The sequence below is a fragment of the Lissotriton vulgaris genome, chromosome 5 (assembly GCF_964263255.1).
Source record: "Lissotriton vulgaris chromosome 5, aLisVul1.2, whole genome shotgun sequence".
NCBI lineage: Eukaryota > Metazoa > Chordata > Amphibia > Caudata > Salamandridae > Lissotriton > Lissotriton vulgaris.
Genome location: NC_141693.1, coordinates 1370270940 through 1370288921, shown reverse-complemented (window position 1 = coordinate 1370288921; position 17982 = coordinate 1370270940). Strand labels below are relative to the sequence as shown.

The following is a 17982-nucleotide window of genomic DNA, read 5'->3' as shown; positions in this document are numbered from 1 at the left end:
AAAAAAGTGCATGCACCTACAGAGAGGCACATAGATTTGCACACATACAAATATACACTTTCAGAGATAAACACAGTTACAAAGACACATACATACACAATTACATGTATTGTAGACATATAAGAAAACAAATGCGGTTAAACGCATGCGGATGCATTCAGATGCACTTCCAAGTTATGTCATTTTGATTTATAGCGCGCACAGATACTCAAGATATCCTGGCACGAAGCAATGAGGGGCAAAGGTCTGCTACTAAACAAAGAGATGTGTTTTTAGGTTCTTCTTGAAAATCAACGGGTCCTAAATGTTCCGAAGGGCAAGAGGAAGAGCGTTTCATGCAACAGCAGGTTTCCAGGCAAAAGAGTACCTACAAGCCTCTTACATTTAAAGGGGGGGACCTGATCGAGGCACAGGGACTTGGAACACAGGTGTCATGCTGGAGTATAAAAAGAAAATAGTTTTTGCAGGTAGATAGTGCCATGACCATAAAGAGCGCGATGGGCCATAACTAAAGATTTAAATTTGACCCACTCGGCTATAGGAAGCCAGTGCAGAGAGCGTAGGTGTGACCTCACGCTAATCCTAGCGGGAATCTCAGGAAGAAGTCTGGCTGGCGCATTTTGGACCACCTGAAGCTTTATTAACAGATGGCCCGGAATGCCAACATAAAGGGGGTTAGAGTAGTCCAGCCAAGACAGAATAAGGCCACAGATAACAGTTTTTTTCGCCGCCCTAGGCAGGAGAGGGAGAAACTTCCTTAAGGTTTTCAAAAGGCCAAAACAGGTCCCTGCAAGTTTCCTGATCTTAGCAGAAAAGGAAAGGTTGTCCTCGAACCACACCCCCAGATTCTGTCGAGGTGGGAAGAGGGAGCTCAGGTGCCCAAAGAGTTTCCTTAAAATTAGAAGGAAACTTTCCAAAAAGAAAAATCTCAGACTTCTCTTCATTGCACTTGAGATGTGCAGCAGCTAGCCAATTAAAAATAGAAAACAAGCAGTGTTGAGAAGAGGAAACAGAGTTCACATTCTTATCCCTAGTTAAGAGAATCTGGTGTCATCAGCGTAAGCCATAACCTTAGCTCCAAGGTCCTCTGCCAGATACACCAGAGGTGTAACATAAATGTTAAAAAGGAAGGGACTAAGGAAGGACTTCTGTGGGAATCCTGTGGTCACTCACTGGGAAGAAGAAGAGGACGGTGGAACCCAGATCTGCTGAGCCTGTCCTTCCAAGAAGTACCTGAGCCAGCCCCTAACAGAGCCCGACACACCGATCTCGGTTAGACGCAAGAGGAGGAGAGAGTGAGGGAAAGTGTTGAATGCCGCCGACAGGTCAAGCAAAATGAATGCTGTCCTCCCACCGGCATCCAGACACTCCCTGATTTCCTCCAAAACCTCCACCAGGGCAGACTCGGTACTGTGGGAGGCTCTAAACCTGACTGGGCCGGATGCAACAGGCCCTCTCTCTCAACAAACTCAGTGAGTTGTTTGTTCACCACCTTCTCACACACCTTGGCCAAGGCAGGCAGGAGGCAGATGGGAACGGTAGTTCACTGGGCTGAGTGGGTCGAACGATGGCTTTTTTAAAAGAGGCAAAATCTTGGCCTGCTTACAGACTTCTGGAACGCATGCCACCTGAAGAGACAGATTGATGATGCCATTCACTTCATTATTAATGGTCACAGCAACTGCTGCCAACAATCTGGCTGGACAAGGGTCCGAAGGTGAGCCTGACTTCAGGCCCATAAGTATTTTAAGGGAATCAGGGAGATCCACAGGGCTAAAAGCATACAAAGAATGATCGGGGTCAGCAGGTGATGACACCACATCTGCCCCAATGCCCTTGTCACAGGAGGAGAAGGCCGCCTGAAAGGAAAGGATTTTATAACCGGAAGAAATTAGAGGCGCTCTCGCACCAGGTGTCTGTGGATGGAGACTCCCTGGATTGAGCAGCAGGGGACGTAAAACTCTGGACAATTAAAACAAATTATTTGGCATTGTTTTTGACAGAGTCAATGCGAGTAGTGTAGAATTGCCTTTTGGCCTGAGTTATAGCCCCCGTGCAGACAAAGGAACACAGATACATTGATGTGCACACAGATGCACATAAGAGTACACATACTGATATGCTTAGGTGTACATATTCTTTACTGCACATATGTCTAAATACTAGGCCTGGGCGGTAAATTCCGTTCCGCTCGCGGAATTTGAGTTTTATCTCTTGGACGAGACGAAGTATGAAGAAACATGTATATAGAGGATGCCGCGGAAGCACTAAGAACAAGAGTCCTAAGTTTATCCGTATGCAAGAGCTCATATGGATCAGTTGGTTGGTTAACGCAAATTTTGAGTGAATATTTTGAATAGCTTCCGACAGGCGAGAACTCTTTATTGTTTTAAATCACATCTTCACCAAAAGTAAATGAATAAACTATCTTCAAAGTTCTCCGTATGGTTACGGCTGAAATGCCTCACCTGTTGCTGTGTAGCGTTTCTGATCCTGTGAAATGGAAATGATAGAGGGGGAGAAGAGAGGCACAAGTCCTAAACAAGCTGGTAAGGGAGCCAGAGCTGAGGCTCAGCACCACCGAGTGTGGCATGCAGATACTACTGGCCACATGACAATGCCAGGACTAATTAGGACGCAAGGCTTTATTTACAACTCTTCAAAAATTTAGAGTGGAGGCCTGCTTGTTCTCCGGGGGACTGTGGAGTGTGTACTGAATTGGAGCAGTCTGTCCCTGCCTGTAAATTGCACACTCAATTGGAACAAAAGGAATGCACAAAGACACGATAAAATCAACCCTCTCCACAGGGTGGATCCTTACAGCAATCAGGAGCAATTGTGTGGTGTTAACCTGTTGACTGCTAGAAAATAATAAAAAATAGGCTTAATTTTGCCTACTTTTTAAAATCCTTAAAAGGGGGGATGGGAGGGACTGCCGAAGTGGCTGCCATGCTGTGCATAAATCAAGAAAGGGGCATGGCTTTCCGAAGCGTGACCCTCCTCAAAGCTGAAGCATGGCATCTGTGAAGCAGCGCTGCACTAATCAAGTGAAACACAGGAACATTTGTGTGAAGAGCGATGTGTAAGGGGTGGGAGGGACGAATGCTGCATTCAAACGATGGAATGGATTTAGGCCCAGAGCTCTATACTGGGGTGAATGTATGAGATTGTTCTGCATTCTGTCCATCAACTGTGGTTTTTGCATTTGTCACCCCGAGCGGGATGGGTATGCTCAGACGTGAGTCCCATGCTCTCCACACCACTGGAGTCAAGCTATCCTGGCTGAAGACGGCTGATAGCCAGAAACCGGTCCTAGGATGCTTGATTTCAGTTCAGGAAAGACATGGCTTGGCAGTTCGGGCTGGACTGTTCCCATGAGGCACAGGGTCAAGGCTGATTTGCATATGGCCATGTCTGAACTGGGGTGGTGTGGAGTGCAAAAAACGATGGATTTAGGCCCAGATCTCTGTACTGGGGTGAATGTATGACATTGATCTGCATTCTGTCCACCAACTGTGGTTTTTGCATTTGTCACCCCGAGTGGGATGGGTATGCTCAGTCGTGAGTCCCATGCTCTCCACACCACTGGAGTCAAGCTATCCTGGCTGAAGACGGCCGATAGCCAGAAACCGGTCCTAGGATGCTTGATTCCGGTCCAGGAAAGACATGGCTTAGCAGTTCGGGCTGGACTGTTCCCATGAGGCACAGGGTCAGGGCTGATTTGCATATGGCCATGTCTGAACTGGGGTGGTGTGGAGTGCAAAAAAAAAACCGATGGATTTAGGCCCAGATCTCTGTACTGGGGTGAATGTATGACATTGTTCTGCATTCTGTCCATCAACTGTGATTTTGTACCTATATACGAAGATTGACTCTTCAAAGAAACAATCACTGTGCAGGTCTGGCTAGACTTTGGGTTTATTGATTGTTCTTTACTGAGTCATGATGTATCACAGTTCTAGCCCACTACTATGCCTTCAAATGCCCATGGGAAGTAACTTGATTACCCAACTGTAGCACCTCTCTGGTGCTTTCAATACAGTCAATCATGCTGTATTAACTGACCATTTCAGCTTTCTGGGCATTAGGGGGTAGCTCTGGCTTTGCTAAAATCGTTTTTATCTGAGAGAGAACAATTTGTGGCCATGCATTGCTATACATCCACCTCTTTCTATCTCCCATGCAGGGTACCTCAGGGCTCTTCCTTGAACCCTACCCTTTTTCAACTTTAGCCAATTTAATTTAAAAGTTCGACCTTTTGGTGGTTAGCTACGCAGACAACACCCATATAGTGGTCCTTGTGTCCGGAAGCCCTGAGGTCTCAGCTGCCAACTTCCACAGCTGCATGCAGCAGATCAGTCACTGGATGGCCAACAATTGGCTGAAGCTGAACTTCAGTAAAACCGAAGTACTCCTATTGGGTAACTCCATTTCCTTTTGGAACCCTGCTTAGTGGCCATCAAAATAAATCGCTCTACCAGTTCTGGTCTCCAAAGTAAAAGATGTGGGGAGTGTGTTTGACAACAAACTAGCTTTTGACAAGCAGATACATTCTGTGACTTCCGCTTCTTTGTTTGTATTAAAGATCTTGAGAAAGGTTATTCCTTTCATCCCGCAATATTTGCAGAAACTTGTTGTTACTGTCCTCGTTCTTTTGAAACTGGACTATTGCAATGCCATATACATTAATATGTAGCTTAGAATATTAAATTACAAGTCCTACAAAATGCTGTGGCACGTATGCTGATGGGAATCCCAAGCACCAATCAGCATATCAGGCTTTAGCCCAACTCCAGTGGTTATCTGTGGGTAAACACACTGACTTTAAAGCCGTAGGTATTGCCTTAAAAGCCCTGCATGGGGCAGGTCCAGATTATCTAAAGAGGAAGTTTATCTGGTATGCTTCCTTCAGGATCCTGCAATATTCTTCAGCATTTAATCGGACCATTCCAAAATACAAACGAGCCCATTGAGGCAAAAGTTTTATCTACGGTACAGCTAAACGGTAGAATGTCCTAACATTGCAGCTGAAGAAATGCGCTAGTCTTATATCATTCAGGAAGTGCCTTAAAACTTGGCTTTCTAATATTTAGTTTTAGAGTGCTTTGTTTTTTTTTAGAGTCCCATTTTCTTTCGTTGTCTGGCAGCACCTAGACGCCTTTGGGCACTTAATTCACCAGTACTTGTGGCTCTGACAGAGCTGGAACCGAAGGGCACTGATGGAGTGAGGGGCTGGTAAGAAGTGTCTGCAGCAGGCAGCGCTGGACCTTGTGAGGAGCTGGGACCGATGGGCTGATGTTGATGGCCAGTGTGAGGAGCTGGGGCAGATGGGCTGGTGCTGATGGCCAGTGTGAGGAGCTGGGACCGATGGGGGGTGCTGATGGACAGTGTGAGGAGCTGGGGCCGATGGGGGGGTGCTGATGGAAAGTGTGAGGAGCTGGGACCAATGGACAGCGGGAACAGCAGGAATTACTGGACAGTTTAACTATCGGCCACTGTGGGTAGTATGAGAAGACTGCAAAAAGTGTCATGATTTCACTCTGGTGTAAAGCCTCCCCTGCTAATCAAGCCACAAATACTCCCATGCACCGCAGGAGTTTCGGCTTCCTCTGCACGGAGTTGCAGATCAAACTCAAGCCCCACCCACCCTCATCATCCTAAAGCAAAGGATTCAAACATGCATCACTTACAATCCATCCAACCTCCCTGATCTAAAATGGAAGCTTTACTATCTCAATGTCTGCAAGACCCTGAAGGTCTCACAATCACACAACCCTGCAAGGTCAGGCACGAGGGACCCGCCACAACCTGCATAAGAGAGTCCTCTGCTGTCCCTTCATACAACATGCATGCGACACGAAGGGCGTCGTGGGACCCTGGTGCACCACCGAAGGACGGACGCCCCTCCCTGTGGGCAATTAAAGAAAGAAGCTAACCAGATCAACTGTTAACAGATAGAACTGCCAACGGACAGAACCATGACCACCGCCTAACTGCGACACCACACCCAGAACCGTTATACTTGACAGGGTGGTGTAAGAGGCGCTACAGCAGGTCTGCACCTGGAGACACTTTCAAGAGGACGACCCGCTCATGACCCGGATGAAGACACTCGAGCTGCAGTCGTACTACTGTATCCTGTCAGCAACGCGCCCCTCTCAAGCAGGGGGCCACCCCTTTTTCACGTCTTAAGAAAGTTACACCTGACAGCGAAAGAGAAGGCTGACTGTGAATGGACTACAACACCGCCAGGGCAGAACAGACATAAGGACTCCTGTCCCACCAGTGCCTCACCGCGAGGGTTTATGATAAAGCAGTGATTTCACACACCGCGTGACATATGGCAGCTCAGGACACCTCCGTCAGGAAATGTTTACAAAGAGCCACACAGTGCAGTCTTGTACTTAAACGCTGGGGCGACCCGACCACGGCCATTTCTTCTTTCTAAAGCCAAGTTAATACAAGACACAAAATAACAACAGTGGCGCTGTACACCCGCGACGCCTCCGACAATGGAGCCTCCACCCCCTGTCCAAACTGAGGAGAGGGGATGTTCAACACTAGCCAGAATGCATAGATATATGACGTAGATAGCATGGGTGACAACTGGCAAGAAACCTAGGAGAGTGAGTAGCATCACACTAACACCAAGAAAATACGTTAAACTCTTATCTTATCAAGCCCGGGAGTGGTGCGTGCGCGCGCAGTCTTTACTTTTCAAGCACTGCACTCGAGGCGCGCCGCTACTCGCTTCCGCAAGGTGAAGCAGAGCGATGGCTAAAAGCCCTCCTATGCAGCGCATGCACGCTGCGTAGGCAAGACCTAACAAAAAGGAGGGAGTAGAGGAACAATTGACCACTAGCAAGTAAGGATTTTTAAAGGACAACAAAACAGTCAAATAAAGCAGTGGGCAGGCTGTGAACCCGGAAAACATATATACATAAATATATAAGTATATACCAAAGTATATTCAAGAGGTTTCGAATACTTGAAATAGCAGATCACACCATTTGAAGGGTGACAAACTATTTCAAAATGCACTCTCAGAATGCAATACTAAAAGAATAGTTAATGCATTAAGAATACAGTTACAAAACACACCATATAACTGAATGAGCTTTATGCTTTCAACTAGCAAGTGTAATCACCCAAGTCAATGCTGTTTGTTTCAATGACGTTGAAAGGATGACATAATGAAGTGGCTGTAGTGCGAGTCTAAAGCAGGTCTTTGAAAGGTACACCAACCCCCTGATATATTTTACTAGTGAGGATAAACACACACTCTTTGCCGCCAGGACAGCTTAACGCTGATTCTGCTAGGGAACAAATGTTAACAGCAGACAAGTGCTGGACAGAACCACTAGACTTGAAATATTAACGGTGCAAATACCAGTCATTATAATCACTGAACCAGATAAAAACTCATGTAGAAACATTAACTTTGTTTTCATAGACTTCTCATTACACTCGCATTGTTCATAAGAAAGCAGCTGAAAGTCTCACCTGAGCACAGCAAATAAATGCGATGGAAAGAGTGAGTAAAAACACTGAAGACACTATAACATCCACTGACCGCTGCGGACCACGCCTCTGTAGGAAAGAGAGATACACAAGTATTATTCAAAGGCAACGAATCTATAACAAAAAGAAAAATTACACACTGAGAATGAAGCATGAATTTGGAATTTAAAATTTTTCTTAACTTTCAAAAAGTGTAGTGCACAATAACAAGAAAGTCCACTTGGATGATATTTTGAGAGAGGATTAAGCATGGGCGGAAAATCCGTTCCGCTCGCGGATTTTGCGGATTTTCGGTAAATTCGCAATCCGCGAACGCTCGCAAATTTACTGAAAATCCGCAAATTCGCACGCAGCGGATTTTTTTTTCTTGGAATTTTGCGGCGTGCGGCGTAAGTTCGCAATTGCGAACATGTAGGTGCGGCGGGCAGCAACAATCTCGCACTCGCGAAATTACAAAATTTGCAATTCTGCACAAGAAATCCACTAGCAAGCAGCATAGACCTTCTGAAAATGATGATTTTTATCAGAATAACTCCTCAGGTTGACATTTGCCTGCACTTTTTTGGATTTGAGGCCTTTTGACTTTCTTTGGATCACTTTTGGATTAGAAATCAACTTTCACAAGGAAGTTTTTTTGAGGCATTACAGTTGCTGTTCTGCAGAAAAACGGGTTTTGCTAAACTGAAAGCACTCAGCAGGTGTAAAAGTTCAAATTCATCATTAGTAACCATTCCCTGTAGTACTTCCTGACTGGGGCCCCTCTAGAGTTCAGTTGCTAGTTGCAACAATTGTATGACCCTGCTCTGACCCTCACAGCTGGATCATAGAATAGCTACAAGTAGGCCACAAAGGTCCTGAAAAAAAAATTGCACTGCAACAGAAAGCAAATTACAGATAAGGAAGCAGGTGCCAGACTGGAATTTTAAAACAGTGACATATTAATAAATCAACCCCAAATTAATTCATGTCAGTTGAAGCAGGGCAGGTGTGCTTGCTTTTCCCCCCCATAATCTACAGTGATGATGATGAACCAGAGGGTGGCATTGATGTACCAGAGGGTGGCATGGGTGAAACAGAGGGTGGCAGTGTTGAAACAGAGGGTGCTGTGAACCTGTGATGATGAACCAGACGTAGAAACAACATAGTCGCGACCGTTGCGTGCCGACAAGAAAGTTTGCAATTGCGAACTGGTACAAAATCCTCACGAACTGGCAGAAACCCTTGCGAACACTATAAAAACAAAAAAATCTGCAAATTTGCGAGAATTTGCGGATTTTGCGGATTGCGAGTTCACAAATACGCAAATTCGCGAACACCAGATTCGCAAAATTCGCCCATGCTTAGAGAGGATATTTATGTCATTCCCATATTCTAAAACGATATTCTGGTATCGTACTGTAACCCATGCGTAGACCATTCGATCATGTTTGGAAATGAATTTAACTTGATATCACACTTAAGAATTGACAAATACTATCATTACTAGTGACAGCCAAACGTTGTAGGTGAAATGTGAAAACTAGGTGAAACTGCAGGATGTTTCAGCTAATCTGATTGGCTTCTGATTAAGGCCAATCGTATTATCTAAAACAACCACTAATTTCCTGGACAATATTTGGGATTCAGTAAGACCTCTGAGAATCCCTGGGGGTAGAAGATTTTCCCCATGCTAATGTATTTTAGGCCTTCTTGTCAGGAGTGGCGTATTGTATTGCCAACAGGACATATTTGCAATTTTTTGAACTATGCCATGATGATTTCCCAGTGGGATGGTGATGATGACAAGCACATGATTAAGACCATAACCTTGATTGGTTTATTGTGAATTATTATGGTGAGGAAATATAAATTCTATGGTCAAGTTGTGTTCCCTAGCGTGTACCCCACCGTCTCCATGTACCAGCTTAAAGTGCATGTAACTTCCCTCCTGTGCCAGCTATGAAGACGCAAATACATTTGCGTCTAACGTTAACATGTCCTCTTTCAGACCCACCCTGAATGGGTGGAATAGTCCGTTCCTAAGTATGCTATGCCAACGTCTTTTTGTAGTGTACCTTACACGTTTTTCAGCTCTGGCAAAGTAGGCCCTGAATTTCTCCCATCGAGCCTTTTTTCTGGCTTCTGACTCTGAAAGCCTCAGCCCAGGCTGCCTCTGTACCCGTGAACTCTGACTTACTCCCAGCGCGGCCCACCGCGCTTAGCTCAGCCTGCTGCCTGCCAAGACTGACTACAACCTTCGAATTATCTGCTCCGCTCCTCGAAAATACATTCCTGCCTACTAGTTTAAGTAAACAATCCCCAGCTGCAGAGCCAAAGGGCCGGCCTGTCTCCATGCAAGTAATTCATAGCCTCTGTTACCATGCTCCCCTGGAAGGCCCATGCCCCCACGCTTCTCATGCAGACACTCAGGCGCTTATACACGCATTCATAGTCAGTATAGAATAGCTTCTGCCCCAGAGACCTTTTCCGTTCAGATAATATGGTTCCCAAACATCAGATATCAGATATGATAGAAGTACGAGTTGATCTGACATGCCAGACTTCTGTCTCTTTCCGTCAGTGTAAATGTCAAGCCCCCTGCACCCTCCAGTTCCACGTCAATCACACGTCATGCAGCTGCGCGCGCATCCAAGCTTCTGATTTCTGCTGACATTGCAACATTTCTGTTTAGTGCCACCCCCTTGTGACACCTACCTGTGACGTTTCTAGCACACACCTCTAGTTCACGCCTAGTCCACGCCTTCTGATTACGTACTAGTAACACGTGGATGCTGTTATCTTGTCTTCTCTCAGCTGTTACGCCTCCTATATTGGTTTCTATGGTGTAAATTAAGTATATAAGCTATGTATTGTCAATAAAATATTGCTCTATCCCTTCCTGGACCCTGTGTGGTGCCAGGAACCTGATATCCAGTTCCGGAACGATTCCTTTTTAAGGAATAAAACCCCTAAGAACTCTAACACCACGGACTCTGTTTCTTTCTTTCCGATTGAGTTATTATTGATTAAGTACTTACCTGCATAGAAATTAAGACGGTAAATTATATATTTACAACAATGGGATAGAGATCTGTTATGTTTTTTATGAAAAGTTACTATGATGGTAGTATGCCTAATGTATACATTGTGTAAGCATATGTTACAGACAATAGGCCTTTAATGGTGGATAGCTATTACACAGTGTTGAAGTATGTATAAAGGCATTTGACTACATGGAATCTTACAGATTAGTGTAATTGGCAAGGGTCTGGTATTTGTAGCCCCTGACCGATCCTGGGGGGTGCAAGAATTACCCCTGAGAAAATCCTTGTTGGGCCCTTTTAGTAGGGGTTGCAAATTGTTTTGTTAAGTGTAATTTTGTACACGTTACATTTTGTACATATTTGTCTTTTAATAACTGTTTACATGATGATTTCCATTTGGGAAAGCTTATGCTCAATACAGTAGGCCTTTAGGCGTGAATAGCTATTACACTGTGTTAAAACCTGTAGACAGAAAATGTGCTACATGGGATCTCAATGATTACCATAGTTGTGGGTATTCACACGAGTAGTTGAGTTCTGATTAATTGTTTGAATGAGGGGTCATGGCCTGTTGTACTGGTGAGTTGGGTTGGTTGTTGTTTGTTCGGTTTTTGGGCACCCATGAGTTACGAGATCTGAAACAAATGGTCCATGATCTTTGACAAGGAGCAGTTATGCAGTGGGTGGGTGGCAGACAGGAGCTGGAGGGACACAGAGAGCCACATAGCAGGTACATGGCTTTTCCAATAATGTACAAGTTCCTATCATGGAACATTAGAGGTATGCATGCAATGTCAGAGCGTTACAACGTGTTCTCCAATTTGAATACAAGAGGCATCCATGTCACATTCTTGCATAAAACGCACCTAACAGTTACAAAAGGGATAGTGTTACAGAACAAGTGGCGAGGCCAGGCATACTATACAAACTATTCAGCCTATGCCATGGGAATAATGGTGTGGATTCGTTTTGGGTTCCATTTCGGCATACAGGAGACTTGATTGACCCAGCGGGCAGGTATCTGGTGGTGATGGGCTGCCTGGAGGACAGGGACAAACTGCTTGTGAACAGATATGCCGCTGATGTAGAGCAGAGCGCTTCCGGACTGGCCTGTCAGGCCCCTTAGCCCCATACCTAGTGCAATCAACCATAATGGGCGGATACTTTAACTGAGTGGCAGACACACAACTAGATCGCTCACACCCTGCGTCGTGGGACTCTCAGATGTACTTTTGCTGGCTGCCAGACCAAATGGGCGTTACTTGACATCTGGAGACAGACCCACCCACAGGGCCGGGATTACTCCTTCTTCTCTACTTTGCATGAACTATGCATACGCTTTGACACCTGTGTACCCTGGATGTCCATGGCTTAGTTTATGACATTGAATATTTGGCCTGCACTATCTCGGGCCACAATCCGGTTGTCTTGCAACTGCGGTGGGGACGACGTAGACCTTGCATTATCACAGGTTGGGCTAGGGCCTTTATTGGATGTAGAGATCAGGGTTTTTGAACTGGTTGGGTGCTTGGACTAGGGCTAAGTTTGGCTGTAAGGTCCTGGTCTCCTATTGGTTCTAGATGTTAGCGCTCGTGTTGTGATTGGATAGTGTAAGGGCTAGGGTTCCCATTGGCTGAAGGGGTCACCTGATTACTACGGCTATAAAAAAGGCCAGGCTTAGGGCGTCTCAGCCCGGGCATCAAGGCTAAGGTCGAGAGGACAAGGGCAGTTTTCTGTTTGAGCCTGTTAAGGGCAGAGAGGACAAGGGCAGTTTCCTGTTTGAGCCTGTTTGAGACTGGTCGGGACTAGGGCCAGAAATGCTGCCCTTTTTCTCATTTAGCAATACCCAGCCCACACCATCCACATCCACAAACAGAGCAACACACTCACACCAAATGTACACCACGCACAACACTATGCACAGAATAATGTTCCAGCATGCACTACAAACCAAACCAAACCACATCTACACACCCTACTATGCCATCTATCACTCATCTCCACCATCACCTACAAATAGTACACAAATCTATCCTATACCACTAAACAATACATTCATCACTAACACAACGCCAATCAACACCATACATAACTACATCCTATTCAGACACACTCTCCCTGCTGTAATTACACCTAACAGACCACCGTTTATCACTAACAAACGTATAATCATCCTTCCATCAGTTGTCCAACAAACACCCTCCTCTCCCTCCTACCATAATAACACTAACGCAAAAGAGACACACACTGCACACCACCCCACTTTGTAACTCTTGCAACAAACCAGTCTAAGATAAACACTCTCACTTCTACTTCATTCCCTCCTACACACAACGCACACTCTACTTAAACACATCACCACCCCCTCTACGTCACATCCTCCTCTCACAAACAATACTACACAACCAAATCCATTGCATGAAACATATACATTATCATCCTTTTTCACTACTCCTCAAAAGCGAAACATATCACACACACCAGCACAACAAGATCTTCAAAGTGCGCCACCTCATAATACTTACCATCACAAAATACAAACATATACCCACCTTTCAAACCACACAAAGGAACAAACTCCAATGCCAAGCTTTCACTCTTCCCACACCTAACACAGATACAGCAATACAGCACCTCTCTTCTAACCGCCTCTCATCCATTGGACAATTTAGAACATCACTACATGACCCACATGCTGCACTACTTCCCCTGACTCATACATCTTCCTCCTTAAACACACACAAAAAATATAAGCAACATGCCACACGTCACAACTTTGCTTCTCCATGTCTACTTCACAACAATGTTACACCACAAAAGCAACACAACACTCCAACTCACTCTCAAACACCATATCCAACACATACACATGCAGACCCATCAAAATGCCTTCTTAGCATACTGGATGAGGAACACGATACAGAACAGCTACACAATTGCTATCCTAATTCAGCTACTACCAGCACTAAAAACACACCTGCTACAAACCCACACAATACTGATCACTCTTCTACCATACAATGTCCCCCTATCACCAAAGGCCACTCGCTAAACTGTCTACTAATAAATGCTCGATCCGTCTCTAAAAACAAGCATCACATCTACGACCTTCTCACCGATGCAAAACCAGACATACTATTCATAACCGAATCATGGTTGGGAGAAGATATGGCTTCAGTCCTGCATGAAGCCATTCCTCTAGGCTATCAAATAATCACCCAAAATCGAATAGCCAAAAAAGGAGGTGGTCGAGCTGTTGTATTCAAGCAAACAATACATATCACTAAAATTGACAACATCTCCATGAAGAATTGTGAGGCTCTTCTAACAAGATAAAATCCTACACCGTCTTCCTCCTGTAACTTCCTGCTCCTTTACCTCCACCTAGCAAGGTAACATTCCCAGGTGCAATTCTAGACACAGTTTTAAACCTGATAACAATACACTCCAACCTATGCGTTCTGGGTGACCTTAACATTCGGTTTGATAAACCCAATATGACCCATCCCAAAACTATAATCACCGCCCAGACGCTTTGAACCTGCATCAGATTGTCCACAATCCGACACACACCACTGGAAATATCTTAGATGTCATTTTTGCTAATACTGAACTAGTTACCTTTCAAACTATAACTTCAGTCACATGGTCAGACCACCACTTGCTTGCCTTCCAACATAAAACAATGCTAAGCGACTCACCTAAAACTACCTTACATCCATCCACCTATCGGCTGTGGAACAAACTCAATTTGGAACACTTGGAAACACAACTTACATCCAGTACAAATCTGGAAAGCATACATTTTGTTCAAAATCTATATGAGTGGCTACAGGAAGCTTTTGACATCCTGATACCACTCAAAACCACACAACAGAACAAAAGAAAAAAAGCGCCTTGGAGAAACATACAAATAAAAGACATAAAACAACAAATTAGAAAGCTGCAACCCACCTGGCTCAAAACAAACGCCAAACAAGACAAACTTCACCTACAGAAAATTAACAGATTATACAAGTCGGCTATCAAAAAAGCCTAGAAAGGTACTATCCAGACAGAATTCAAAACACTAAATGTGCAAATAAAGAATTCTATAGAATTTCGCAAACCAAATTGCCTAGAAGGAACTCATCCTGTTACTCAAGATTTCACAGACAAACTGGCAAATCATTACACGGACAAAGCAGACACATTCGAATCGTACTTAAAACAGAAACAAAGCACCAGCACTAACCCTTGTACAAAACAACCATCCAAGAATGCTCTAATCAAGCCTCTCCGTTCCTTCCAACACATCTCACATGATGAATTGATGGACCTGGTCAAAGCAAGCAGGCCTGCCGGCAGCCCTTCTGACCCCTGTCCGCCAGAAACTTTCAAGACAATTACATTAACAATCTCTGCTGCCACTCCAGTAAGAAGAATCATCAACTATTCCTTAACTACTGGAATATTTTCAAAAGAACTCAAAAAGTCATATATACGCCCTTTACTGAAGAAAACAAACTTGGACCCGCTGAACCCTGACAACTGCAGACCCATTACAAATGGACCGTTCCTGGGCAAACTGATAGAAAGAGCAGCGTTCGCCCAGATGTCACAATTCATTTAAGAGAATGACATACTTTCAGACTTCCAAACAGGAAGAGGCACTGAATCTACCCTCCTTGCCATCTGGGATTACCTAAAGAATACAGTTGACCGCAACGGGGTTGCTGCGCTACTCCTCTTGGACCTCTCAGCTGCCTTTGACACGTTGACCATGACACTCTGAAACAAAGACTCTATGAAGCCGGCATAGAGGGAACTGCTTTAGACTGGATAGCGTCCTACCTTCGAAACTAAACTAATGTCATCCATACCCCACCTTTCTCGTACAAACCATACTCCACAAAAGCAGGGGTCTCTCAAGGTTCTATTATCTCGTCCATGCTTTTCAACATCTACATGAAGTCATTACCAATACTGATCAATAAATTTCACCTCACGTGCTATAACTATGCAGATGACACGCAAATACTCCTTCAACTGGAATACCCCGAAGAAATTGGAAAATCTCCAAATTTCAGCTGTCTCAGAGCTGTGGATCAGTGGATGACCTGGAGCCATCTCAAATTGAATGCTTCAAAAACTGAAATACTCGCGTGTGGCGATTGGAAACATTACAACCTGCTTGCCGCATGGCCTGATGAACTGTGATCACTGCCTAAAGTATCAAAGGATGTAAGAAACCTCTGAATGACCATGGACTCCTAGCTGTCAATGAATGCCCAAGTGGATAAACTAGCAAGATCAAGCTTTGGTACTATAAAAACGCTGCAACGAATTTTCCCTCATTTGAGTTTCCACACAAGGTCCAAGCTACCATCTCCCTTGTTCTGTCCAAACTCGATTACGCCAATAGCCTCTACCACGGATCACCTGTAACGACCATGAAAAGACTACAAAGGATTCAGAACTTGGCTGCCAGCCTACTCTTGCATATCAAACGCGAGACCACATCTCCCCTGCCTTGTAAGCCCTGCATTGGTTACCGGTTGCCAGAAGATCCACGTTCAAGCTGCTTTGTATCACCCACAAAGCAATACATGGAATGGGACCGCTCTTCATTAGGAATAAAATAACCAAACACATTCAACAAAGGAACCTCCGTTCTAAAGGAGCATCTCTCCTCATAATCCCACCATCCAAGAAAACAACCATGGGTGGCACATCCTTCTCTGTTCAAGCAGCCAAAATTTGGAACTCTTTACCCCCCAACATAAGGTCCACCAACAACAACCTTATCTTCAGAAACCTACTCAAGATTTGTGTCTTTCCCACATAAGCACCATACGCAAACAGAAATTTACAGCATATCCCTCTGTATACAAGCATTTTTTTTTCAACTATAGATATGTACCTAAATTTGTGTATTACTTTGTATAAACATGTAAAATAATTATGTTGTTGAGAGAAAAAATAATAAAAATAAATAAAAATCATCTTTGGTCTACATTTACATACTTCCATTGTGCATCAATGTACCTTCCATGTACTTGGATCTGTGTGTCTGTTACTTTTCTCCTGAAAAAGCATATCAGATACACTACCCTATTTCTCATCCTGTGCCTCTATCAATATCTTTAATCTACATATACTTACCTCCTTTATGTATCTATATACTTTCAATGTAATTATGGATCTATATATTTATCACTTTCTTCTATTTTTGCATTTCCAATGCACTACCCTATTTCTCAGCCTATACTTCGCTCAATATATCTTCTAGCCCAACCTTCTGACTCATCTCAAAGTTCTTCTACTACTTCTTCCAATGCACTACCCTATCTCTCATCCTATACATCTATCAATATATCCTCTACATCGTCTCTCTCATTTATCCCAAACCCCATACCACTGCTATGATTGCCAAAATAAAACCTTTCTAGACTCTCTCCTACTCTACCCCTCCTTGCATCATCTGACACCTTTTTTACTATACCGATCCCCTAAAACAAACCTTTCTAAACTCTTTCCTCTGAGTCCTCCCTTTCAAAACTCCTTTTACTCACCCAAAAGCCTTCTCCTATTGCTAAGACCTAAAAAAAAAAAAAAACTTTCACTCTTTTATCCCTCTACTATCCTTTTCAATCGAAATTAACAGACTAACATGTTCACTTCTCAAATTCCATTTTAAACTATACTAATATACTACCCAAATAACTGAATAACATATCCACTACTCAAATTCATATTTTTTTACTATACTAATTTTTAACAGTAATCCTTTATGGGTTCCGGAGTGGCGTGCTACTCGCCAGAAAAGCGATTCAACACCCATCAGGGGTAACAAGTGCTATATGAATGCAAATCTTTCTTCCCCTCTTATCCCTCCGCTATCCTTCTCACTCCAAGTAACTGACTAATATCCACCACTGAAATTACTTCATATTTCACCATATGAATTCACCAATAATCCTTTCTAGGCTTCCTGAATAGCGTGTGTTAACAAGCGCTATATAAATACAAATCTTTGTCCTCCTCTATCATTCTGCTATCATTCCAAATCCAAATAACTGACTAACCTATCCACCACTTAAAATGTACTTGCATGTTTCACTATACTAATTCAACACTAATCCTCTATGGGTCCCGGAGTAGCGTGCTACTCGCCGAAAAAGCGCTTTGACGCCTCGTCAGGGGTAGTAAGCGCTATATAAATGCAATTACAATACAATACAATACAATGTGGATGTTTAAGCATGAATTCCTAGAAGATCAGATGTTTAGGAGGTAATGAGGGATAAGATATGACAGTATTTTTGGGACAATAATGGAACAGTTGCCTTTTCCCAGGTTGCGTGGGATGCCTTCAAGGCGGTGATCAGAGGCCAATACATCTCTGAATCAATGGGAGTTAAGGGCACCCTGATTAACTATCGAAGGCAGAAAAGGA

The 17982-nt window shown here is 44.0% G+C and overlaps 1 protein-coding gene across 3 annotated transcripts in view; it reads right to left on the bottom strand.

The window, feature by feature from the left end:
• The window catches only part of PHTF1 (putative homeodomain transcription factor 1), a 516605-nt gene that overhangs the window by 170739 nt on the left and 327884 nt on the right, over window positions 1–17982 (bottom strand). For all 3 annotated transcript variants that reach the window (XM_086923323.1, XM_086923324.1, XM_086923325.1), the window contains one exon: window positions 7504–7590. In XM_086923323.1, the coding sequence (XP_086779449.1) occupies window positions 7504–7590 (87 nt within the window). The remainder of the gene's footprint in view (window positions 1–7503; window positions 7591–17982) is intronic.